This window comes from Artibeus jamaicensis, unplaced genomic scaffold (assembly GCF_021234435.1).
Source record: "Artibeus jamaicensis isolate MK-2021 breed Jamaican fruit bat unplaced genomic scaffold, CSHL_Jam_final contig_548, whole genome shotgun sequence".
NCBI classification, from domain to species: domain Eukaryota; kingdom Metazoa; phylum Chordata; class Mammalia; order Chiroptera; family Phyllostomidae; genus Artibeus; species Artibeus jamaicensis.
Window position 1 is genome coordinate 15,647,533 of NW_026521883.1, and position 23,243 is coordinate 15,670,775.

Consider the following 23,243-nt stretch of genomic DNA (forward strand, 5'->3'; position numbering starts at 1 on the left):
CACAGAAACAAACACAGGGAGGCTGCCAAAATGAAGAGACAAAGAAATAGAGCCCAAATGAAAGAACAGAATAAAACTCCAGGAAAAAAAAGACTAAATGAAATGGAGATAAGCAACTTATTAGATGCACAGTTCAAAACACTGGTTATCAGGCTGCTCCAGGAACTCACTGTGTACTAAAAAGACCCAAATAGAAATGAAAGTTGCATTTAGTGAAATAAATAAAAATCTACAGGGAGCCAACAGTGAAGGGGATGAGGCTGAAAAACAAATCAACAATTTGGAACACAAGGAAGGAAAAAGCATTAAATGAGAACAGCAGGATGAAAAAAAATTTAGAAAACATGAGGACAGGACAGGTTTAGGAACCTCTGGGACATCTCCGAACATCTGAGTCAAAGGAGTGCCAGAAGGAGAAGAGAAAAAAAAGCAAGAAACTGAAAACTTATTTGAACAAAGATGAAAGAAAACTTCCCTAAGTTGGTGAAGGAAATAGACATACAAGTCCAGGAAGCACAGAGAGTTCCAAACAAGACGGACCCAACCAGGACCACACCAACGCATATAATTAAAATGCCAAGGATTAAAGATAAAGAGGGAATCTTAAAAGCAGCAAGAGAAAAGCAGAGAGTTATCTACAAGGAAGTTCCCATAAGACTGTCAAGTAGTATTCAAAATGATCAAAACCAAGGACCTACAAACTAGCATACTCTATCCAGCAAAGCTATCATTTATAATTGAAGAGAAGATAAAGTACTCCCAGACAAAGTAAAACTAAAGGAGTTCATCATCACCAAGTCATTTTTATATGAAAGTCTAAAGGAATTATATAAGAAGACCATCAAAACAATGAACATTAAAATGGCAATGAATTCACAATGATTAATAATTGAATCCAAATAACAAACCAAGAAAACAGGAACAAAGTCATAGATATGGAGATCATTGGGAAGGTTAATAGCTGTTTGGGGGAAGGGGAAAAATGGAAGGAAAGGTACAGGGATTAAGAAGCACAAAGTGGTAGGTACAAAACAGACAGAGTGATGTTAAGAACAGTATTGGTAATGGAGTAGCCGAAGTACTTATATGCATGATCCATGGACATGAACTGAGGGGGGGGAGGGCTGCTGGCAGTAATGGGGTACCAGATGAAGGGGGGCAAAGGGGAAAAATGGGACAACCTTAATAGCATAACCTATAAAATATATTTAAAGAAACAAACAAAAAATAAAATACAGCAAAACTGAAAAAAATAGTACAAAATACTATATGATTTCACCCATATATGGAATCTAATGAAGAAACTGAACTAACAACAAAAATGGGGCTGTGGCTGGTGTAGCTCAGTGGATTGAGCACAGACCTGTGAAGCAAAGGGTCGCTGGTTCGATTCCCAGTCAGGGCACATGCCTGGTTTGCAGGCCAGGTCCCCAGAAGGGGACACATGAAAGGCAAGCACACATTGATATTTCTCTCCCACTCTTTCTCCTTCCCTTCCCCTCTCTCTAAAAATAAATAAATAAAATATTTTTTAAAAAATGAAAAATGGGAACAGACTCATAAATGGAAAGCAGGATGGCAGCTAGTGTGTGGGGTGGAGTTAGGGGGTAAAGGGATAGAGCAAAAATGAAAAAGGACTCCTGGATATAGACAACAGTGTGGTGACTGCTGAGGGGAGGAGTATATAAGGGGACTAAAAGGTAATGTAAAAAATACAATGAACATTAAATAAAATGTAAAAAAAAAAACAACCCCTGAGCAATGAAAAAATGTCTCAATAGGTTTACTGCATCAAATGGAGAGTACTTTGAAGATGACTGAAGTTTAAACATGTAAGAATAAATGCACAATTTTTATAAATAAATTCTGGGGTTTTCTGGGTCCCCCCTAATATAGTTCATACTCATTTTACCTACCATGCAGATAAAGAGATACCGGTTAAACTAACTATCTTGCTAAATATCTGCAAGTAAGAGATTAGGAGAACTAGAATTAATAAGAATACCATATACTTCATACCAATTCACAAAGGATTCTAAAACTAACACTATGAGGAAAGTGTAGTGAAGACCACTATCATTTTAGACAGTAAAAAACTAAACCTCAGAGTAACCAAGATTACAACACAGATTCAAATTGTGAATTGTCGCATGCTAGTGAGAAGCTTCCTATTGTTCTGCACAATTAATCTATATTAGTATTATTAGACTACCTATTAGTCTAAAGGGGCAAGACAGCATGACCAGTGAAATTTTAAATAAAGCCTAAGCCTCTCTGCCAAATTCCAATGGATACTTCTGGGTTAAGTATGAACAGGTTAGAAAATGGCAATATAACAGTACAGCTTCAAATGGAAACAACAAAGGCAAATGAGCATTACGGATGCTCTAGAGCAGAACAAAACATATTGATAACTAAAAAACAGAAATATTAATCACACCTCTGTGGCATCATAATAATCACAGCTAACTTTTACTGAGTGCCTACTAAATCAATGAACTAACACAATACATGCCAGCACTGTATTAAGGGCTTTCATGTATTATATCCATTAATTTAAACTACATACAAATACTGTATTACTCAGATTTTATACTCGAGAAAATTTTGTCTTAGAGAATTTAAATAACTTTCTCAAAGTCAGAGAATGGTAGAAAACTCATTTAGACTTGGAACTATGTAACAGTAGATGAATTAATGTTAGCCACTAAATTTTTGATCTGCAGCACCAAGAAATTTGTCAATAGACTACACATTTAAATAAAGAATAATTTCCATTAAGTCAGCCACTTTCAATGTCTCAGAATACCTTTGGTCTCATGGCTTCTTATATAAAAAAATGTTTTTGTCAAGGGCGCACCGGTGGTTCTGCGTCTGCAGAAGCAGTTGGTGGTCCGCGCAGTCGCCTCTCCACAGTCACTTGTCTTCCCAATGCTGTTGGCCTTCTTGAAGAAGGTGGGAGGGGGGGGCACATTTTATTTATTGACTTCCACCAAGACTGAGGCATAGGTGGAGACGCCGTGCTTTCTCACACAACCAAGTTTAGAGACAACAAAATATAAGCAACAGAAAACACAGCCAGAACACAGAAAATTGAACTTTTCAGAAGTCTGATAAAAACTTCTGAAGTCTAAAAACTTCAGCCTGACTGGTAAGAGGGGCAAAACCAGCAGCTGGCTGAGCGGGGTTGCACAGGAAAACCTGGTCAGATGGACTCAGGCACTCGGATCCCAGGCTTGGGGTTGCAAAGGGCGGACCCAGTGAGCAACCCAGTGAGCGACCAGCGGATCCAGGGAGGGTGAAGGGCAACGGGTTGACTGTGCTGGCCCATTCCTGCCCAGATAGACCGGCGAGGGAGTGGGCAGTGAGACGGGACCCAGCGGGTTCCAGCAATGGGAGGCAGCAGAGACTGCCGCCATTTCCCGGCTCTGACCCCACCAGCACATACAGTGTCACAACACAGCGACCTGAGCAACACTGCCCTGGTGAACACCTAAGGCTTTGCTCCTCACCCAGCAGGGGCGGGGAAGCAGAAGAGGGGGATGCCATTTCCCCACAGTGAAAGGACAGCAAACTCACAGTTATTAACAACCACATCTAAAACAAAAGCCCGCCCCCACATACAGCCTAGCAACCCAGGGACCCGACCCTGGAGGCCCCACCCAGCCCCTAAGGCTCTGCTCCCGGTACTTAATGGGTGCGAACTGACCAAAAATGGCTCAAGAACAACTCAGAGCCCCAGAGCCAATAAATCTAAGCAAACAAGAAATAGCAAAACTTTCAGATGCACAGTTCAAAACACTGGTGATCAGGATGCTCACAGAACTGGGTGATTTTAGTCACAAATTAGAGGAACATATGAAGGCTAAACTAATTGAAATGAATGGCAATGCACAGGAAACCAATAGTAATGGAAAGGAAACTGGGACTCAAAAATCAAGGGAGTGGACCAGAAGAAAGAAAAAAATGACCAGCCAGAAAAGAATGAAGAAACAAGAATTCAACAAAATCAGGAGAGGCTTAGGAACCTCCAGGACATCTTTAAACGCTCCAACATTTGAATTATAGGGGTACCAGAAGGGGGAAAGGAACAGCCACCAGTGGAAAACTTATTTGAACAAATAATAAAGGAGAATTTCCCCAAGATGGCAAAGGAAATAGACTTCCAGGAAATCCAGGAAGCTCAGAGAGTCCCAAAGAAGTTGGACCCAAGAAGAAACACACCAAGGCACATCATCATTACATTAGCCAAGAGTAAAATGAAGGAGAGAATCCTAGAAGCAGGAAGAGATAAGGGGACAGTCACCTACAAAGGAGTTCCCATCAGACTGTCAGCTGATTTCTCAAAAGAGACCTTACAGGCAAGAAGGGGCTGGAAAGAGGTATTCCAAGTCATGAAATCCAAAGATCTACAACCAAGATTGCTCTATCCAGCAACACTTTCATTTAGAATGGAAGGACAGATAAAGTGCTTCTCAGATAAGATCAAATTCAAGGAGTTCATCATCACCAAGCCCTTATTATATGAAATATTAAAGGGACTTACCTAAGAAAAAGAAGATAAAAAAGATGAACAGTGAAAGGACAGCAAACTCACAGTTATTAACAACCACATCTAAAACAAAAGCAAGCTAAAAGGACAGCTAGATCAGGAGCAGAACCATAGAAATGAAGATCACATGGAGGGTTAGCAACAGGGGATTAGGAGGAGAATGGGGAAGAAGGTACAGAAAATAAGTAGCATAGACGGTAGGTAGAAAATAGGGGGAGGGCAAGAATAGTATGGGAAATATAGAATCCAAAGAACTTGAGACACATGGTCATAAACTAAAGGGGGGGGAATGGTAAGGGTGGGGGGTGCAGCGTGGAGGGTAATGAAGGGGGGAATAGAACAACTGTAATGGCATAATCAATGAAATAAAAATTTAAAAAAATGTTTTTGTCTTAAAAAAATACTGAGAGCCCAATGAGCTTTTGTTACTGTGGGACATACCCACTGATATTTACCATATTAGAAATTATACCTAAGAAATTTTAAAAAACACAAGAACTTTCAGAGCAAAGGCATCATTAGCTAGCATATGGATTTGAAAATTTCACAGTATACTCAGGAAAGAATAAGACTAAAATGGCAAATAACATCTTAGGAATATTATGAAAATAGTTTTAAACTTGCAAACACTTTAAAAGAGCCCAGCAGACCCTGAAAAGTCCCTGGAACACACTAGGTAAATTAACAGATTACAGGTGGTGTTTCAACAATGCGGACAAACAAGATGGGCGGGGTATGGGGCAGAGGGGGTTTTGTTAGAACAAGAACTCTAGCACAGGCAAAAATATACATGTAACTTTTGGGTCAAAACAAGCACTGGTTCAATCTGGATGTGAAATCTAGGCCTACAGACAGCCAATTGTACAGGTGGAACAAAAGTAGGTTTATAACTGTGAGTACACGAAACAAGAATTTATTCTTGTATTATTACTTATTATGTACTGTATTACTTCCCCTAGAAATAAATGTAAATCTACTTTTGCCCCATCCTGTGTATTTATTTTGAAAATCCACATATAAGTGGACCTGCACAGCTCAAATGTATGTTGTTCAAAGATCAACAGTTTTTACTGTATTTTAAAATAAATCATGAACCCTCATCACCACTATACCTGATCAGAATCTGGAAAACCAGGTGAAAATTTTTAAGACTGAGGCTTCATTTCAGAGATGAGAAAAAGAGATTCACAAGACCAAGCACCATGCCTAATAATACACAGTTAGTGCTCAATTTCTAATCTCACTGTATTAAAAAACATATTTGTGGCTTTTGATTACAAAATATCAGTAAACAAACACTTAAGGGTAGTTGGTAATAAGGAAAGCAACTTTACAATAGCAAATAAGGTATCAAAATTCCAAGGATCTCTTACATATAAACCAGTACCTTCAGTGTTGTGCAGGAAAAGCTCATAGTGAAGACTTCATTTCTCCATTCATTCATTTGTGCTGCTCTTAGGGCTTCTGCTGATCTCCATCAGATCAGCCCAATTAAGAATTTTATTTCCATATCTACTTCCAAACAGTATGAAGTAACAGAGAACACAGTAACCCTCACACTTGAAACAATCACCAAACTAAAAAAATACATTCAACAACATTTTTGAGACACTGGACATTGGCAGTGCAGGAATGATGATCTCTAAGAGAGGGAAAAACAAAGTATATCCTATTATTGTTGGGGAAGAGGGAAAAGAGGAAGCTAGCTTAACCTATAACTCTATACCTAGTAAAAAATGAAGACTATTTCAGATACATGGAAGATGAAAAACTTCGTAACAACCAGACCTATACAATGAGGAATATTAAAGGAAGTCCATTAGTCAAAAGGAAAGTAATACCAAAAAGAAATCTATGCAAAGAACCACTTTGATCACAGAAGCATGTTTTCTAATTACAGAATTAAATTAAATACGAATAATAAAATATCTCTAGAGAATCCCCAAATATTTCCAAATTAAATATATTCATTTGTAAATAATTCATGGGTCAAGGAAGTACTAAACTGGAAATTTATAAAGTATTTTAAATTGAGTAAAATGAAAATACAACATAACAAAAACTATGTGATATGGGTAACATCATGGTTAGAGAAAAATTCATAGTACTAAAAATGCCTGTTAGAAAAGATGAGTAGCCTCAAATCAATGACCTCAACCTCCACCTTAAGAAATTAGAAAAACAAAGGGCAAATTAAACTCAAAGTAAGGGTAAGAGTCAAACACATGAAAAACAAAACACAAACAGGAAAAGAACAATGAAACAAAAAATAAGTTCTTTGAGAATGTTAGTTAAATAGATTAAACCTCTAGCCATACTGATGAGGAAAGAAGAGGAAACGATTCATCCTTTGAAGATGGTACAAACTCTAAAATGGCCCCCACAGTCTCTGTCTCCTGGTACTCACACCCATACGTAAACCATTCCTCTTGACTGTGAGCTGGCCTAATAACTTGCTTCTTACCAATAAAATAAAACAAAAGTGATGGGATGTCATGTCTATAATTATGTTCCATAATACTGTGTCTTCTATCTTGCTAGCAGACCCCTCCCCTGCTGGCTTTGATGAATTAAGCTGTTATAATGAAAAGACCTAATTTTCAAGATGATGCTGAGGGCAGCTTCCAGCAAACAGCCAACATGGAACTGTGGCCCTCAGTTCAATAAACCAAAAGGAACTGAATACTGCCTTAAAAAAAAAAAACAAAAACATGAGCTTGGAAGCAGATGCTTTCCAAATCAGTGTTTCAAATGGGACCCCAGTTCTGGCCAATACCTTGCTTACAGCCACGTAAAAAAGATCCTGAAGCAGAGGACAAAGATAAACTATGCCAAATTCCTCACCCACAGAAACTGTGAGAAAATAATGTATGTTATCTTAAGGAACTAAGTTTCTGCTTATTTGTTAATGTAGCAAGAGACACCTAATACAAATATTTAAGAGATAAAAAATATTTTAATAACTTTATGCCAATAAATTGAACTTAAGATAAAACAATCATTTTTCTTAAAATCACAAACCTCACTCTAAAAATAACTGGAATAGTTTTTTATTAAAAAGTTAAAATTGTAACAAAAAATCATCCCCCCACAAAACTCCAGGCCACGTATCTTTACTGGTAAACTCCCATTCATTGAGGCCAGTATTAGTATAATACTAAATTCTGACAAAGACATTACAAAAAAAATTCTGGCAGATCAGTATTACTCAAATATAAAAATTCTTAATAACATTTTTAAAAATCAAATCTAATAATACTTAAAAGGACAATATATAATAACTCAGTGTTATTTATCTTGGGAATACAAGGCTGGTTTAAAATAAAAAATAGCAATCAATATAATTCCCACAGTAACACATTAAAAAAGAAAACTATATAAGCATCTCCACAGATGCAGAAAATCTAACATCCAATTTTGATAAATACTCAACAAAACAGGAATAAAATGGCACTTCCCTAATCTAATAAAGCACATCAATGAAACCTACAGCTGTATCATACTGAATGGTGGAAGACTGTTTTTCCAAAATCAAGAACAAGGCAAAGCTATCCACTCTTACTCCTTGATTCAGCATTATACAAGAAACCATACCAATTCAATAAGGGGAAAAATTCAAATTGAACAGGAAAAATTAAACTCTCATTGTTCACAGAAGACATACTATCCAAATAGATAATACTCCAGCATGTGAGTTTATTAGCAAGGTGCAGGATATGAGGTCAATAAACAGAAATCTACTCCATTTAAATTTCAAAATATAATCATAAGAACATTAAAAATTTACTTATAAACTGAATGAAAGTTGTGCAAGATGTGTTCAGTGAAAACTATAAAATATTGCTAAGAGAAATTAAAGATGTAAATGGAAGAATATAACACATTCACGGATCAGAAGGTTCCCCATTGTTAAAGTATCAATTCCCTTTACACCAATCTACAGACTCAACACAATCCTAACCAAAATCCAGAAGACTTCATAGAAACTGATACACTGGGTTTAAATATTTTAATTTATATGCAAAACACCTAAATAGGCCAAACAAATTTTAAAACAAATAACAGGTTGAAAAACACATACTACCCCATATTAAAATTTATTTTAAAGGTACAGTAATAAAGACAGTAATAAAGGTACAGTACTGGTGTGATGATAAACCAATGGAACAGAGTCAAAGAGTCAAAAACTGACTCCAACATATATGTCAGTTGATTTTCAAAGTTAACAATGAAAAGGGAATTCAATAAAAATAAAAATAATCTCTTAAACAATGGTACCAATAAAATTGAACCCTTACTTCACACCTTATTCAGAAATGAAATTCAAATGGATCACAGATATAACTTAGTAGTTAAATATATAAACTGTCCAATGTATTATTTCTTGAGACTGTTACTAACATTCACATTCAATTCCTAAGTGACATAGAAGGACTGTGTTGTTGGGAAAATATATGAGAAGTATATTCTATTCCTTTCTTAAAGATTTACAATTTATAATAATATTAAAAACAAAAATCTAATACCAACAAAGAACTGTTTAATTCAATAATACATAAATATAATGAACCAGGGACTGCTGAATTTATAAATTATTTATTAATATGTATCCTATTAAGCACAGTTTAAGAAATTATAATCTTGTTCAAAATTTTTGTTTTACATATTAGGTACTAATATCCAGAATAAGTAACTAATTTGACCAAGTTCACTTGTCTAATGGAAGAAGTCTCTGGGCTTAAGTCCTCTGTTTTTTGTATTACAAAACAGATAATCATTTTCACTTGGTATGCCCTTGAGGTTTCATAACTAAGTACCACTTTTATTTCTGTGCTTCTACTCTCTCTGGGCCATCATTATTAGAACTTTTATCTTTCTACAGTATAATAATTTGTTTTCCTCATAAAATGGGCACCACTTTTGCCCAGGGTATGTGAACCAATAATTTTTGTTTTGCCCAATTAATTCCAGTGAGCAGAAATAGTGGAATCTCAATAAATGCTTCATGAATAAAAAAAGTAGAAGAATGTGAACACCCCACAAACAAGAGTACAGAAATCCAAACGAAGACTGTAAGATTCCAAAATGGGAAGAAAGATACTGAAGAAAAGTTATATAAAAGAATAAGGTAGAGTTAGTGGCAAATCAAGAACAATATTTACAGAGCACTACCTCAGAAAAGTATACACTAAATGAGATATAATGGTATCACCAATGTAAAGACGATATTTGGTTCAGGACAGCCAATACTTTATTGTTTAATCACTTAATTTTCTATACTAAACAACAAGAATACATTCTGTTCCATGCAAAATGTAGCCCGTTGATTATTACATAAAACTAAAACAAATAATTATTTCATTTGATAGCACAAAGGATTAAGTGTTAGTTCAGTGTATTGAAGAAAACTTTTCAAGCTTGTTATTCTCAGAAAATGACACCATATGACAACATAAAATATATGACAACAAAAGTACATCACAAAAGAAACTAAAATTAACTGATTATGCTGTATTTGACTACATAATCTCATTTAGGTTTTATAATTGTGATGTAAATATCCTTTGATACTGAAATCTCTTCTTTTAGTCTATATTCTTAAGAGTCTGGGTTACCTACTTCCCCCCAATAATTTTACATTCCAAGATCTGTGATGCAATAAACTTTTCCAATAGTTTCAGTTTTGTAAACATAATTTATTTTTCCTTATTTATAGAACTTATTTGTGAGCATTTAAAAAGTGTAGTAGTCCCTCATCTTGTTTAGGACATACTCCAGGAATTCAAAACAGCTTTTTCCCTAAGGAGCATCCAAGACTTGTAAAATCCCTGAAATGGTTTTGTAAGGGATCTGTATACTTTTCATGAGACAACATAAAAAGAGAAACACATATACTACTTAAATTCAAGATATTGTACTAAATACTGTATAAAACTTCCTCCATTTAATTCTTACGAATTTCTTTTACAATAAATCTCTTTGGAGGTGAGAAAGCTGAGGCTCAGAAATTAAGCATTTATCTTTTCCAAGGTCAAATATGATAAAACCAGGAAGCAAACTCATCTGATTTATTACATGGCTTTGTTTTTTACATATAAAAGTGATTAGTATTTTTGTAAGAAATAATGATAGTTCCATCATGCTACAACTTCTAAAATATCTATCTTTAAAGTCCTTGACAAGTAGAAATAACAACTGTTTTAGGGTCTCTTTTATACTTTGGCAAGTATAATATGGTAGAAAAGGACAGTAATTTAGAGTTGTATTAGTCTTAGTTATTTCATATCTGGTTAAATTTTCTACATCTCTTAAGCCTAACTTTCCTCAACCTTTAAAATGTACAGGATTTTAAAACTGATTTGTGACTGGGTTGAGACTTAGGGTAGGTAACATGTGAAAGGTTTTAAACTATATTGTGACAAATGCTAGTTATGATTATTGTTATTAATAAAAGGGTTAAGCATGCCTAAAAATACATTTAGCTCAGAATCTGTCCTCAATTATTTCCTAAGTTTAGAGGAAATAATTTAAAACAATTACAAAAAGGGACACAAAGAAGATTCAAAGATCTGTTTTGACTTCTACTTACTAACTTCAAAGACTATACTTAGAAAAAGGAGAGAATTGCTATTTCATAGGCATAGAAAGTTAGCAAAACTCACAGTGAGGTGAAAAACTGATGTAAAGGGTCTTTCCAAAAGATCTGTATTAGACCATCTCAACAGGCACTGTCCTTGGAAGAAGGGCTATACTGAAGAAGTAAGTTTGATCGGCTTAACATGAACCCTGGACAATCAGATAAGCACATGATTTCTTTCATTTTAAATATCCATTGGCAAGAGATTTAAAGGAGCTTGTATCATCTTAACTCAATTATTTTCTTATCCAAGAACATTAAGATTACAATATATAGGCAGGTGCTATTTTCAACGCAACCAACTATTACGAATATTTCCCTCATGGGTTTATTTAACTCTAACTTTAAAATACACCCTTTTCTTACCCACAGTTTTCTTCACATTCACAACATTCAGAAGGAGCAGTTACATAACAAAACAGATTAATGGGAACACAGATGCAATATATAGAACACACTTACTTTAATTCTGTCCCTCCTGTCCTGCTTTGCTATTTAACTGCTTCACCTCGTGTTTTGTACCTGAGATCAAGAGGCATAAAATACTATTTCAAAATTTGTGTGTCCTTTCTAATTATTGCATTTAAACTCCTACTAGCTGTAAAACCTACACCACTTTCCCCTTTACAAATAAAAAGGAAACAATAAACAATCTAGAGAAAGGAAATATCTGTCTAAAGGAGGGTAACACTAATCTTTACTACACATCAATGCTGACAAATGAGGGTCAGTAGGTAAACTATTTTATTTAATTTTTATTCACACAGCTAGATTTTCCCATTTATAAGGAAAACTATCAAAATCGGATAATCTGGTAGCTGGATAACACAACCATAGCTAACTTCTCAAAGCTTAAATAAAACACGTGGATTTAATTTGGTAGTCATCATTCTGGGGGCAGTACATATATATGGTTTTATATCTTCCCCAGTTTCCAAGTATGTCAGTTTTTTCCTTTTGTGACATTTCTCTTCTTTCCATTATTTTGTGATCTTGATCGTACCATCCCAATGCAAGTTTCAGCTCAGAGCAAGTGGGACAGTATAGTAACATCTTACCAGATCATCTTATTTTTTATCATTCTTTTACTTTGGTTCTACCCTCCATACCACAACATACTGATTTTAAAACACTATGTGTAAAAGTCTATTTTTAACTGGCTCTCTACTTCCCAAAGAATGTACTGTATTTCTTCTATAGAAAGGTTACTTGCCTTTTCACATTATTTACCTACAAAGCAAACTGTTTTACTATTTACTGAATTTGTGATTTGGGAGGAATCTGTACTTGTGGTCTCATCATTTCACATTTCCATAAAGTTGCCTTATTCATATTGTACAAATACTGTCTGTCTGATAATATTCTACTTAAACACTTCCTCTTCTACTACTTTCCTGACCACCAAAAGTAATCTTGCCCAGTCCTGTAACCTCACTGTTATCAATGAAATTAATGTGGTAGTTAATTGTTTGCTACCTTAAAAGACTTAAGGTTTTATAATTTATTTCACTTAGGTAAATATGACATATTTTAACCATATTTCCTGAACTCTAAGACATATCTTTATTTATGTTTTACAATTAAGAAAGAAATGGAGTGCATTTAAAAATATAAGCATCTTAAAACTTGGGGACCACAGTAAGCCATAAGCTACTTAAAAGCAGGCAGATGACATTATCATCCTTATTTACAATGGTGGTTACCATGCCATTATGCTCTGCTGGAAAAAGAAAACCACAGGTTCTCTTTACCCCTAGACATTCCCAAAGCCTCTACTATAAAATATAAATGAACTACACACCAAGTTCTCTCAAAACTCTGGCCAGTATAACTCTTCCTGGGGTCAAAATGATCTCTGCACATTTTAAAAAATCCTCACCCGAAGATAAAATGTTTGATTCAAGAGAGAGAAAGAGCGAGAGGGAGAGAGAGGGAGAGAGAGAGAGATGTGAGAAACATAGATCAGTTACCTCCTGTATGTGCCCTGACTGGGGATTGAACCCATAACTAGGTATGTGCCCTGACAGAGGATGGAACTCACAACCTTTTGGTGCAGAAGATGTTCCTACAACCAACTGAGCAACCCAGCCAGGACATCTATGTATATTTTTATAGATAGTACATGAGTCGAAATAAGGCTCTGTTACCCCACCCGTTTCCAACTCACTACCCATCAAACTACAGAGTGGCCTAGCCCTAGCCTAACTCTTCCACATGAACAAAAAGAAACTGAAACCCTGCTAAGAATGGAGAGAGTGCTGAGCAAAATTAAAGAGCTCTTTAGCCACATCTGGCAGAAATGGTCCAGGAGTCCTTTAGCCACATCTGGCAGTAAATGCATCCAGAAAACCTTATGAACTCAATTTCCAAAAGGAAACTTACATTAACAGAAGCCGAAAGATATATGTTTGCTCTAGTTAAATTTTTATTTTATTTTGCTTTCCCTTAGTCCAAGTATCTGATCTATATGGCTTTGTATATGACTCTTAGGAGGCTAGGGCAACTCCTAAATCCTTGTATCCTCACATTTTCACTTTTTAGTTAACCTGGTTTATCAAGCTGCCACCCATGTGTATTCCTGAAAACTGCTCTGAAAAATGGCCACTGCTAATGTTTTTAAAATAAACCAAACCTTCATATCCCTTCACTGCAACAGACAACAGAAATCATTAAAATAAAAGACCTCAAAATATACCTACTATTTATCCCTTAATAGAAAGTCCCTGAAATTACTCTGTGCTGAGTCATATACAGCAGCTAAACCAAGTAGTTTAAAGCCAACTCATCACCACATACTGGTTTTCCCCCTCTCCACTAATAGACTTATATCCAGAACTTAATAAGGTAGTTATTATTAGTACCAACTCTCCTCTTCTATCAATAAAAAAAAAAAGAAAAGAAAAAAGTTTGAGGTAAAGAGAAGTAGCATGCTTAAGGTTATAAAACTAAGAAGTAGGAGAGCCAAAAACAGAACCCAGACAACCTGACTTCAATATTCAAGCTTTTAAATTCTATGCTATTCTGCCTTGCAATACACCACACTTTCTAAGCAAATTTCTTTTTACCATATCATGTCCAGTGGCCTCTTCTGGGATATCAATTACAGATCCTCTTCTCTTTCACCTTTCTCCTTTCTCTTTTCCCATTCCTTCAGCATATGACAGAGAATTTAAGACAGTTTTCCTTTGAGTTGGAAATACTAAAGTAAGAGGGTCAAAAAGTACTAGCATAGAATTCACAATCCAGCCAAATCTCATGGGTACTTTTATCAAAAGCATAAATCACAAACTAGCTAAATCTCAAACTCATTAAGTTTTAGTTTTCTCATCTATTAAATAAAAGCACTGGATGTAAATAACTAATATACCTTCTGAAAACTCTGTAATACTGTAAAATAGGGACAAAAGGAAGAACAATATACATCTGATTATTTTGCTCTACAAACCATATTATAAATAGAAGGGAAAAGCTATGGTAGAAATTTAGCAATTAGAAAAAACAAGCACTCAAACCTGATTCAACTGAATGTTATTTCTTTTCCAAATATAACTAGCATAATATACAACCTAAAAAATGCTCATGATTAAAATGCCAACTCCTGGTCTCCGATGGTGTCTATAAATATAATTTCTATTAGTAGTTACCTAACAGTGAATTTCTCTACCTTTTAAATTAAGAAATGAAAAAGTCTACCTTACGAAATAGTGTCAACAAGAACATTTCTCTCTCTTGAGAGACCCATTGTAACCCCTATGCCAGGGTACAAATCCCAGTGGTACTTCAATATTTTGAGCTTGGCCCAGGTTGTATAGGAGAGCTGAGAAGCAGGAAAACCAAGATTAGATGATCCTTTGGAATTTCCATGAACTAAAATGATCAGACTGCATTTCAGAAACAGAATTTGCACATGAGGAAGTATATCCATTAAAATGCACAATGAAATAATAAATATTTCAAGGTAATAATAATGGTGCTAATAATAGTCATAGCAACTTTCATTTATTACATGAATAAATGAAATATTCAATAACTATTGTTACAGTTCATCCTTACCAAAACTCTACACAAGGTATGTATAAAATTATCATAATTTTAGACATGAGAATCCTGAGACACAAAGAGATTAAGTAACTTGTCCTAGGTCACAGAGTACAACTACCCAGAGGCTGCAATCTTAAATAATATGCTTCACCCTGGCTGGTGTAGCTCAGTGGATTGAGCGAGGGCCTGCGAACCACATGATCGCGGTTCGATTCCTGTCAGGGCACATGCCTGGGTTGTAGGCCAGTTCCCAGCAGGGGACTCAGGAGAGGCAACCATACATTGATGTTGCTCTCCCACTCTTTCTCCTTCCCTTCCTCTCTAAAGATAAATAAATAAAATCTTAAAAAAATATATGCTTCATTACATAGTGTCATCAATCACAACAACAATTTATAAGCATAGTAGAAAGGCCTATTGCCATTAATATCACCACCATCCACTTCAAGTTTACCATCTTAAGTCAACTTCATTACTTTCTTCCCTTGATCTCCAAACATAATCAAGTAAATTAAATAATTCTTCCCTTATTTGATTATATTAAGCAAATTTGTATGAACTACCCATTTTGTATAAAGTATCATACTTAAATGGACTTAAAACTTTTATGTCAAAGTTTTTGTCAGAATTCTGCATTCTCAAGAAAGAAATGACTGAAGGGAAAGAAATCAATTTCGCTTGTGTCCTTTACACAAGTAAAAGAAGTAAAAGTATATTAAATATCACTGAATCAGCAAATAATTCTTACTCATTCTACTTAGAATGAAACACATTTGCAAATGTATTCATTCGTTTAATTGTTACACATAAATTTAACTGATGAATTCTGATGTACATAAAATTAAAGTCAACAATTATAAAACACTCACTATATACCAGACACTAAACAATTTATACATACTGTCTCATTTAATCCTCACAACGACCTTTTTCTTTAGATTTTATTTATTGATTTCTAAAGAGAGGAGAAGGGAGGGAGAATGACAGGGAAAGAAACATCAGTGTGTGGATGGCTCTCACACTCCACCAACTAGGGGCCTGGCCCACAATCCAGGCATGTGCCCTGCCAGACTGGGAATTGAACTGGCAAACCTTTAGTTCATAGGCTGGTGCTCAATCCACGAAGCCACACCAGCCAGGGCCTCACAATGACCTTTTAAAGTAGTCACACTATCCCGATTTCCCAGATGAGTAAACTGAGATAAAGTGAATGTAAGTAACTGGTCCAGAATCACACAGGTAATAAGTGTCAGGAACAGAATTCACACCCAGACAGTCTGGCTCCAGAGTCTGTGCTCTTAGCCAATGCCCTCCAAAGAAGAAAAAAAAATTAAAACTGGAATAAACTATTAACAGTATAGTTATTAAAAAAATAGTGATATTCTCTGAACTTTATATGCCTAATACAAAGTCAAATATAGAAAATATTTGTTTCCAGGAAAAGATTAAAAAATAAGAAAGGGGCAGGACAAACTCATTAACTATACCTTTTGCCCACATCTAAACTATTTGATATTTTAATTGCTCATTTCAATCTCTGGTGCTTTAACTTGATCACCATTAACACATATTTCTGAATTAGCAGTGCTATTCACATCACAATGATGTTTTTATCTGTTCATATGTGTTTTTGTTCTGCACCTGGGTAGTAGGTCAACAGTGTAGAAACCAGGACTCTAACTAAAGTAGAGAGGTCTGAGGTACACACCACAAATACTATGCTACTTCCCTCTAAGTGTCTGAAACATGTTCTGTCTCATCTCCACATTTCCTAAGAATGCCAACCATTTCTTCTATAGTCACTATTAGGTACAGTATTTATTTCTGTGTCTGCCTAACAAAAATTCTGCACCGAATGCTGTGCCGTGAGTAATTCTGATAACCAGAAACTCAACCATACCACCTGTATATATTGTGAGGCTACTTTTCTGGTGGATTTGGGAAGACACACCAGACACAACAGGAGCCCTGCTAGAGTGACTTTTCCTACTTCTGAAAGAACTGGTAAAAGACAACCACGACGATGAAAACATTCAAACATTCCTCCCCTTGAAAAGCTGTTAAATAAAAAGTTCAACCCACATGATTTTGTATAGACAATCTTACACAGTAAAATACATAGTAATATACAGTATTAATAAAGTTAATATGCCAAAAATGGTTTTACAGTACTGCCAAAAATTATTTACTAAAATTACAATTTTACTGAAATATATCAAACTGATTTTTAGCCAACACCAATACTTGTTTCTGAATTTGAAAAAACTCAACATATGTATATATTAAAATACTCAGGAAAATTATGTACTTTGGTTAACTGAGATTCTCATTAACAAAATACATCCATCTTTACCTTATAAAAATAATGGCCAAGGCAGTGAATGGTGTTTATTAATAAAACCCCCAAAATAGATAATCTTCCCATAAAGAACTGCTGAAAAGAGTTTCAAACACATCCATAAATGTCTTTGCTGCTGAGAAGAGCTCATGGTAAAAATAAATGATTTGAAATTTTAATGAAACATAACTAGCTCACTAAATTATTATAGATTCAAAATCATAACTAGGATAGGAGAAGAGTTAGTGGAAGAGTGGATTTCAACAGGAACAAAATTTAAGGACAGCATTAAATCACCATTCTATCTGATCTCTCAGTAGACAGGTAGAAATATGCATTGTACACACACACACACATAAAATACATATATATTGGCATGGCAGACTGAAAATATCTAGGGATTAATCTTGGTTTGTAAACAAGATTTATTATAAAACTTTTTAAAAATAGTTTTCTATGTTTACTATGAAGTTTACTATGAAATAAATTTAACTTCTATGTTACTATGAAGTAAATTTAACTTCTCAATGCATACAATATAGTAAAAAATAATAATGAGTGAAAAATTACATTTATGTTTGAATTGTATATCAAAAGCAAAAAGAAAAAGCAAGACTTGCTTTGAAGACCATCTCTAGAGGCAAACATCATGTCAGGATCATGACACATATAAATGTTTGGTCACATTATCATGTTCTCTTCTCCTAAAATCCTCCTTAGTACTCAAGCAGAAAGAAAATTGAAAGCTTGAAAGGAAAGTACACATAAGGTACAAAGGCATGTTATCACACAGTAACTCAAGTCTCTGAAAGAAAATAATCATAGAATTGTACTCCTGAAATCTATGCAGCATATTTTGTCATGTATAATGCATACTTTTTTGCCAAACTTCTGAGGGAAAAATAAGAATGCACATTATACATGGATAATACTAATTCTGTATTATATAAATGTCTTTAATTTTTTATTTATGCTTATGCATTAAAAGTGCAACTCTAGAAAGCAATAATGGTATCTGTATGTAAAATAATACCCTGGACAATCAAATTTCTTTCTAGATATTCATTCATTCATTCATTCATTCATTCATTCATTCATTCAAGCACTACCTGGTATGGTTCAGTGAACTGCGTGCTGGATTGTGAACCAAAAGATCACCAGTTCAGTCCCCACTCAGGGCACATGCCTGGGTTGCAGGCCAGGTCCCCAGTTGAGGGTATGCGGGGGCAACCAACCCATCAATGTATCTCTTACACACTGATGTTTCTTTTCCTCTTTTTCTCCCTCCCTTACGCTCTCTCTAAAGATAAGTAAAATCTTTAAAGACATTAAAATGAAAGACTTTTTTCCTGAAAGTTTGGGCTAAAAACGTGGGTACACATTATACATAAGAGGACATTATACAAAGCAAAATATGGTAATGTGATTAATCAATATCACCCCAATATATTTAATTTAAAAAATAATCCAGTAGTAATGAATAGTACTGTGTTCCCCACTATGTAAAATCCCTACTTCAAAATCTAAACAGGAAACCTACCTTTCCTATTCATAATATTATTCAAAGAATCAAAAACTTTTAAAAGTGGAAGGAAATCTGGATATCAACCAGTTTAACTATCCCCAAAATAAAATAATGGTGTCCAAGAGTAAATGTCAAATTCAGAGTTGATAGTAAATCCAAGTCTTGTGATACAGGACAGGGCTTTTTACAGTACAACTAGCTTTCTTAGCACTGATTCTAAAAATAAAATACTGAAATTTTCTTAACAGTCACTCTCTATATCTTTTTGGATTATAAATGACTATCCTAGTTCTTCCCAAAATTATATGGAATAAATTAAACATAGGCTACAGCCCAACTAAAGCAAAACCACTAACTTTAATAAATATCTTAAGTAAGAATTTTCAATGCCAAATATAACCCATATGGAGACCATGAACTCCAATCACATAATCCAGTTTTCCTTCCACTTACAGCCAATTTGCTTCTCGGGTTAAGGAACCATAAATTTTATGCTTGTCTATCTTCTCTTGGTTAATTCTGAGAGAAATAAATGTTCATTAATCATTCAAAATATGTCCTTTTGGAAAATGTACCTCTTAACCTCACCAATTTATTAGGAAGTCTGGGAACACAGCATTTAATATTATTGCCAATTTTTTGGTCTAATTTTCAATTCCTCAGTTTAAATTTTTTTAAGATTTGGAAGATTTTCTGTTTGTTCATTGTTGAAGCTCTAAACTGACTTTTCAGTGAGTAGTATGTTAGCTTGGTCCTATTTTCTCATAACTGCCAACCAAGAAATGTCATCTGTTATTATGTGTTTTGATATGCTTCCAAGAGACAGGGCTACAGAGTCCCTGATATAAACGGCTGATGACTACTGGAGCAAGAATGGAAGAGAGGAGACTAGAAGCTGGTATGTTGAAAGCTAGTGCCATCTCTCAAAACAAATAAATAATACATGAAGAAAAAATGGCTATTCATGGAGAATACTTAGTGAGGCATTCCAAGCTATTCCAATTTTAATAAAGACTATTGTAAGTAGTCCAGGTATAGAAATCACACCAGGAATGTTTTCTTCATTTTAGGAGATAAAATAAATTTTCAACATATGATAGTTAGTGGAAAGAATTTTAAATCTACTATGAAGGTACTAGGTATTCTATAGGCTAATGAAAAAAAGTTAATCTTCATTTCTCTTTAAGAACTTGAGTTCATATATGAAAGAACTTATTTGGCAAATTATCTTTAGAGTTTTAATCAAGGGTTGATGAGCAAACTTACTCTAGATGAGTCATAAGAAGGGCTTGGTTGACCACTTGTTCCCCAAGATGTCGTACTTCCTCGTTCATCCATACCTAAGGAGAGAGGAAAGTGAAAGATATAAATCCAAAATGATACTATGATGGATATTTCTTTGGTATGGTATAGCAGAAGAGTAAAATTCAGCGAGTGGCATATGCATTTGCATGGAACTAGCTGTATATCAATCCTTGTCTCTGAAACTTGTGGAAAATAAGTTATATCAGAGCATCTTCATCACTACTTCATAAAACTCCCTACATACACTGTAGAACTTCCACACCAAAATACACCTTTGGAGACACCTAAATTATGCCCTATTCTAAAGGTATATTTAGAGTACCTTTAAATATACCTTTAGAATAGGGCATAATTTAGGCCTCTCCATCTTTTACCCCCATCCATTGCTACTTCTAAGAGTAGATGAACCCACACGGCCTTCTATAATTTAGTAGTGCCACCCTACATGAAAATCTGAAGAATTCGGCTCTTAAAGATAAACCTTAAAAATGAAGCAAATAATTGTTCAAGTTAATAAAACTGGTTTCCATCACAGCATTGATAATTCTTAAACTATATCAAATCAACATTATATCAAAACTAATCAAAATGATGTGATAACTCACACTAGTAAAATCTTCTCTAAAACCTGAATCCAAATGAGTAGATCCACTTTTATGAAAATTGCAAAAGTCAAAATGAGAAAGGATCAGTAACCATTAACAACAAAACAATTTATTGTGTTCCTGAATGTACCTTCTGAAGCTTTAGTTCCATTATTTTCACTTTCCAATCAATCCCCAGGAAAAGTTGAAAAAGCTGGAGGATCTCTCAGTTCAGCCACTTCTCTATTTTCTGTTTCAAAAACCAGTTTTCTTCATCCTTGACTCCTAAACAGGGTATACTCTATGCCTAGCCTTTCTGAGCTTCTTTTTATGACGAAATACAAATAGTTGTTTTTTTTTCATTCTTGCATGAAAAAAACTCTAGAGGTTGCAAAGAAACATCTACTAAGTTCAGAACCTCTTTTTCTTTAAAAAAAATTCCTTTAAGTCCTCTGTGATTTAGATGAGAAAGTGATGTGTAATTAGTTAAGTGCTCCAAAGTTTTCAGTAACTAGTCAGCATTCCCAAAGCTCTTTCCCAGGAACTGATATATCAATTGAAGGGTTAAGTGACAAAAAGTAGGAAAAGGAAAGTCACTTCCCAAAGTAGAATCTACTAATACTAATCACTTAGTAGGACCCTAATTAATTCTTTTGATGAATCTGTACTTCCTGTATCAAGTGACTAACATATACTTTTTAATGTTTTTAAAAACAGTGTAGAAAAATTATGGGTACTTAATTACAGATTATACTCCAGGCACAATTTCAAGTGAACCCAAAGCTTTCAAAACACAGAGATTATGTATAAAAACACAAAATGTTTTGTTCATTCTTGGAGAATTATTAAAATTCTAGATTTCAGAAGAATTCTAAGTTTGGGAAGTACCTTATAAAAGCATACTTTGCTACCATCTCTCTAGTATCACCCGTGGGTGATTTTCCAAGCATTTCTTCACAGTCAACACTGTACATGAGCACACAAAATTCCCATGAGGCCCAATTCAAGACAAAGGCTACCATTAACCTACAAAATCCGCTTACATGAAACTACTTTCTTTTTAAAATAATACTTCCATTTGAATATATAAGATCTTTAAATACTAAACAGACAAAGTAAAATGCAAAAGAAGACTGACTACCAAGAAAGCAGGGTCTCAAATATTTGTACACCCGCATTATTTACAATACCCCAAAGGTGAAAGCAAATCAAGTGCCTATCAAAAAATAAGTGGATAAACAAAATGTGATACACATACAATGTAGTATCTACCATTTAAAAAGAAGAAAATTGACCTTAGGATCCCCCCTTTACTACATAAAAGAAGCACGATGACACAAAAATATGGCCAAATGAAAGAACAGATCAAAGCTCCAGAAAAATACAACTAAGCGATGAAGAGATAGCCAAACTATCAGAAGCACAGTTCAAAACACTGGTAATCAGGATGCTCACAGAATTGGTTGAGTATGGTCACAAAATAGAGGAAAAAGTAAAGGCTATGAAAAATAAAATAAAGGAAAATGTATAGGGAGCCAACAATGACGGAAAGGAAACTGGAACTCAAATCAATACTTTGGACCAGAAGGAAGAAAGAAACATTCAATCAGAATGCAGTGAAGAAACAGTAATTCAAAAAAATAAGGAGAGAATTAGAAACCTCTGGGACAACTTTAAACATTCCAACATCCGAATCATAGGGGTGCCAGAAGGAGGAGAAGAAGAGCAAGAAATTAAAAATTTATTTGAAAACATAATGAAGGAGAACTTCCCCAATCTGGCAAAGGAAACAGACTTCCAAGAAGTCCAGGAAGCCCAAATAGTCCCAAAGAAGTTGGACCCAAGGAAGCACACACCAAGGCACAACATAATTACGTTACCCAAGATGAAAGATAAGGAGAGAATCTTAAAAGCAACAAGAGAAAAGGAGATAGTTACCTACAAAGGAGTTTCCATAAGATCATCACCTGATTTCTCAAAAAAAAAACTTACAGGCCAAGAGGGAGCTGGAAAGAAGTATTCAAAGTTATGAAAACCAAGGACCTATATCCAAGATTACTCTATCCAGTAAAGCTATCATTTAGAATGGAAGGGCAGATACGGTGCTTCCCAGATAAGATCAAGGTTAAAGGAGTTCATCATCACCAAGACCTTACTATATGAAATGTTAAATGGGCTTATCTAAGAAAAAAAGACCAAAAATATGAGTAGTAAGATGACAAGAAACTCACAGCTATCAACAACCAAACCTAAAACAAAAA

General features: G+C 34.7%; 1 protein-coding gene across 9 annotated transcripts in view; it reads right to left on the reverse strand.

The window, feature by feature from the left end:
* The window catches only part of TCF12 (transcription factor 12), a 389,260-nt gene that overhangs the window by 218,550 nt on the left and 147,467 nt on the right, over positions 1-23,243 (reverse strand). For 7 of the 9 annotated variants that reach the window (XM_053670007.1, XM_037151078.2, XM_053670006.1 and 4 more), the window contains one exon: positions 20,360-20,433. In XM_053670007.1, the coding sequence (XP_053525982.1) occupies positions 20,360-20,433 (74 nt within the window). Of the gene's footprint in view, positions 1-11,651; positions 11,712-14,254; positions 14,394-20,359; positions 20,434-23,243 lie in introns of those variants that run through there. The other 2 variants (XM_053670009.1, XM_053670010.1) reach the window with 2 other exon arrangements.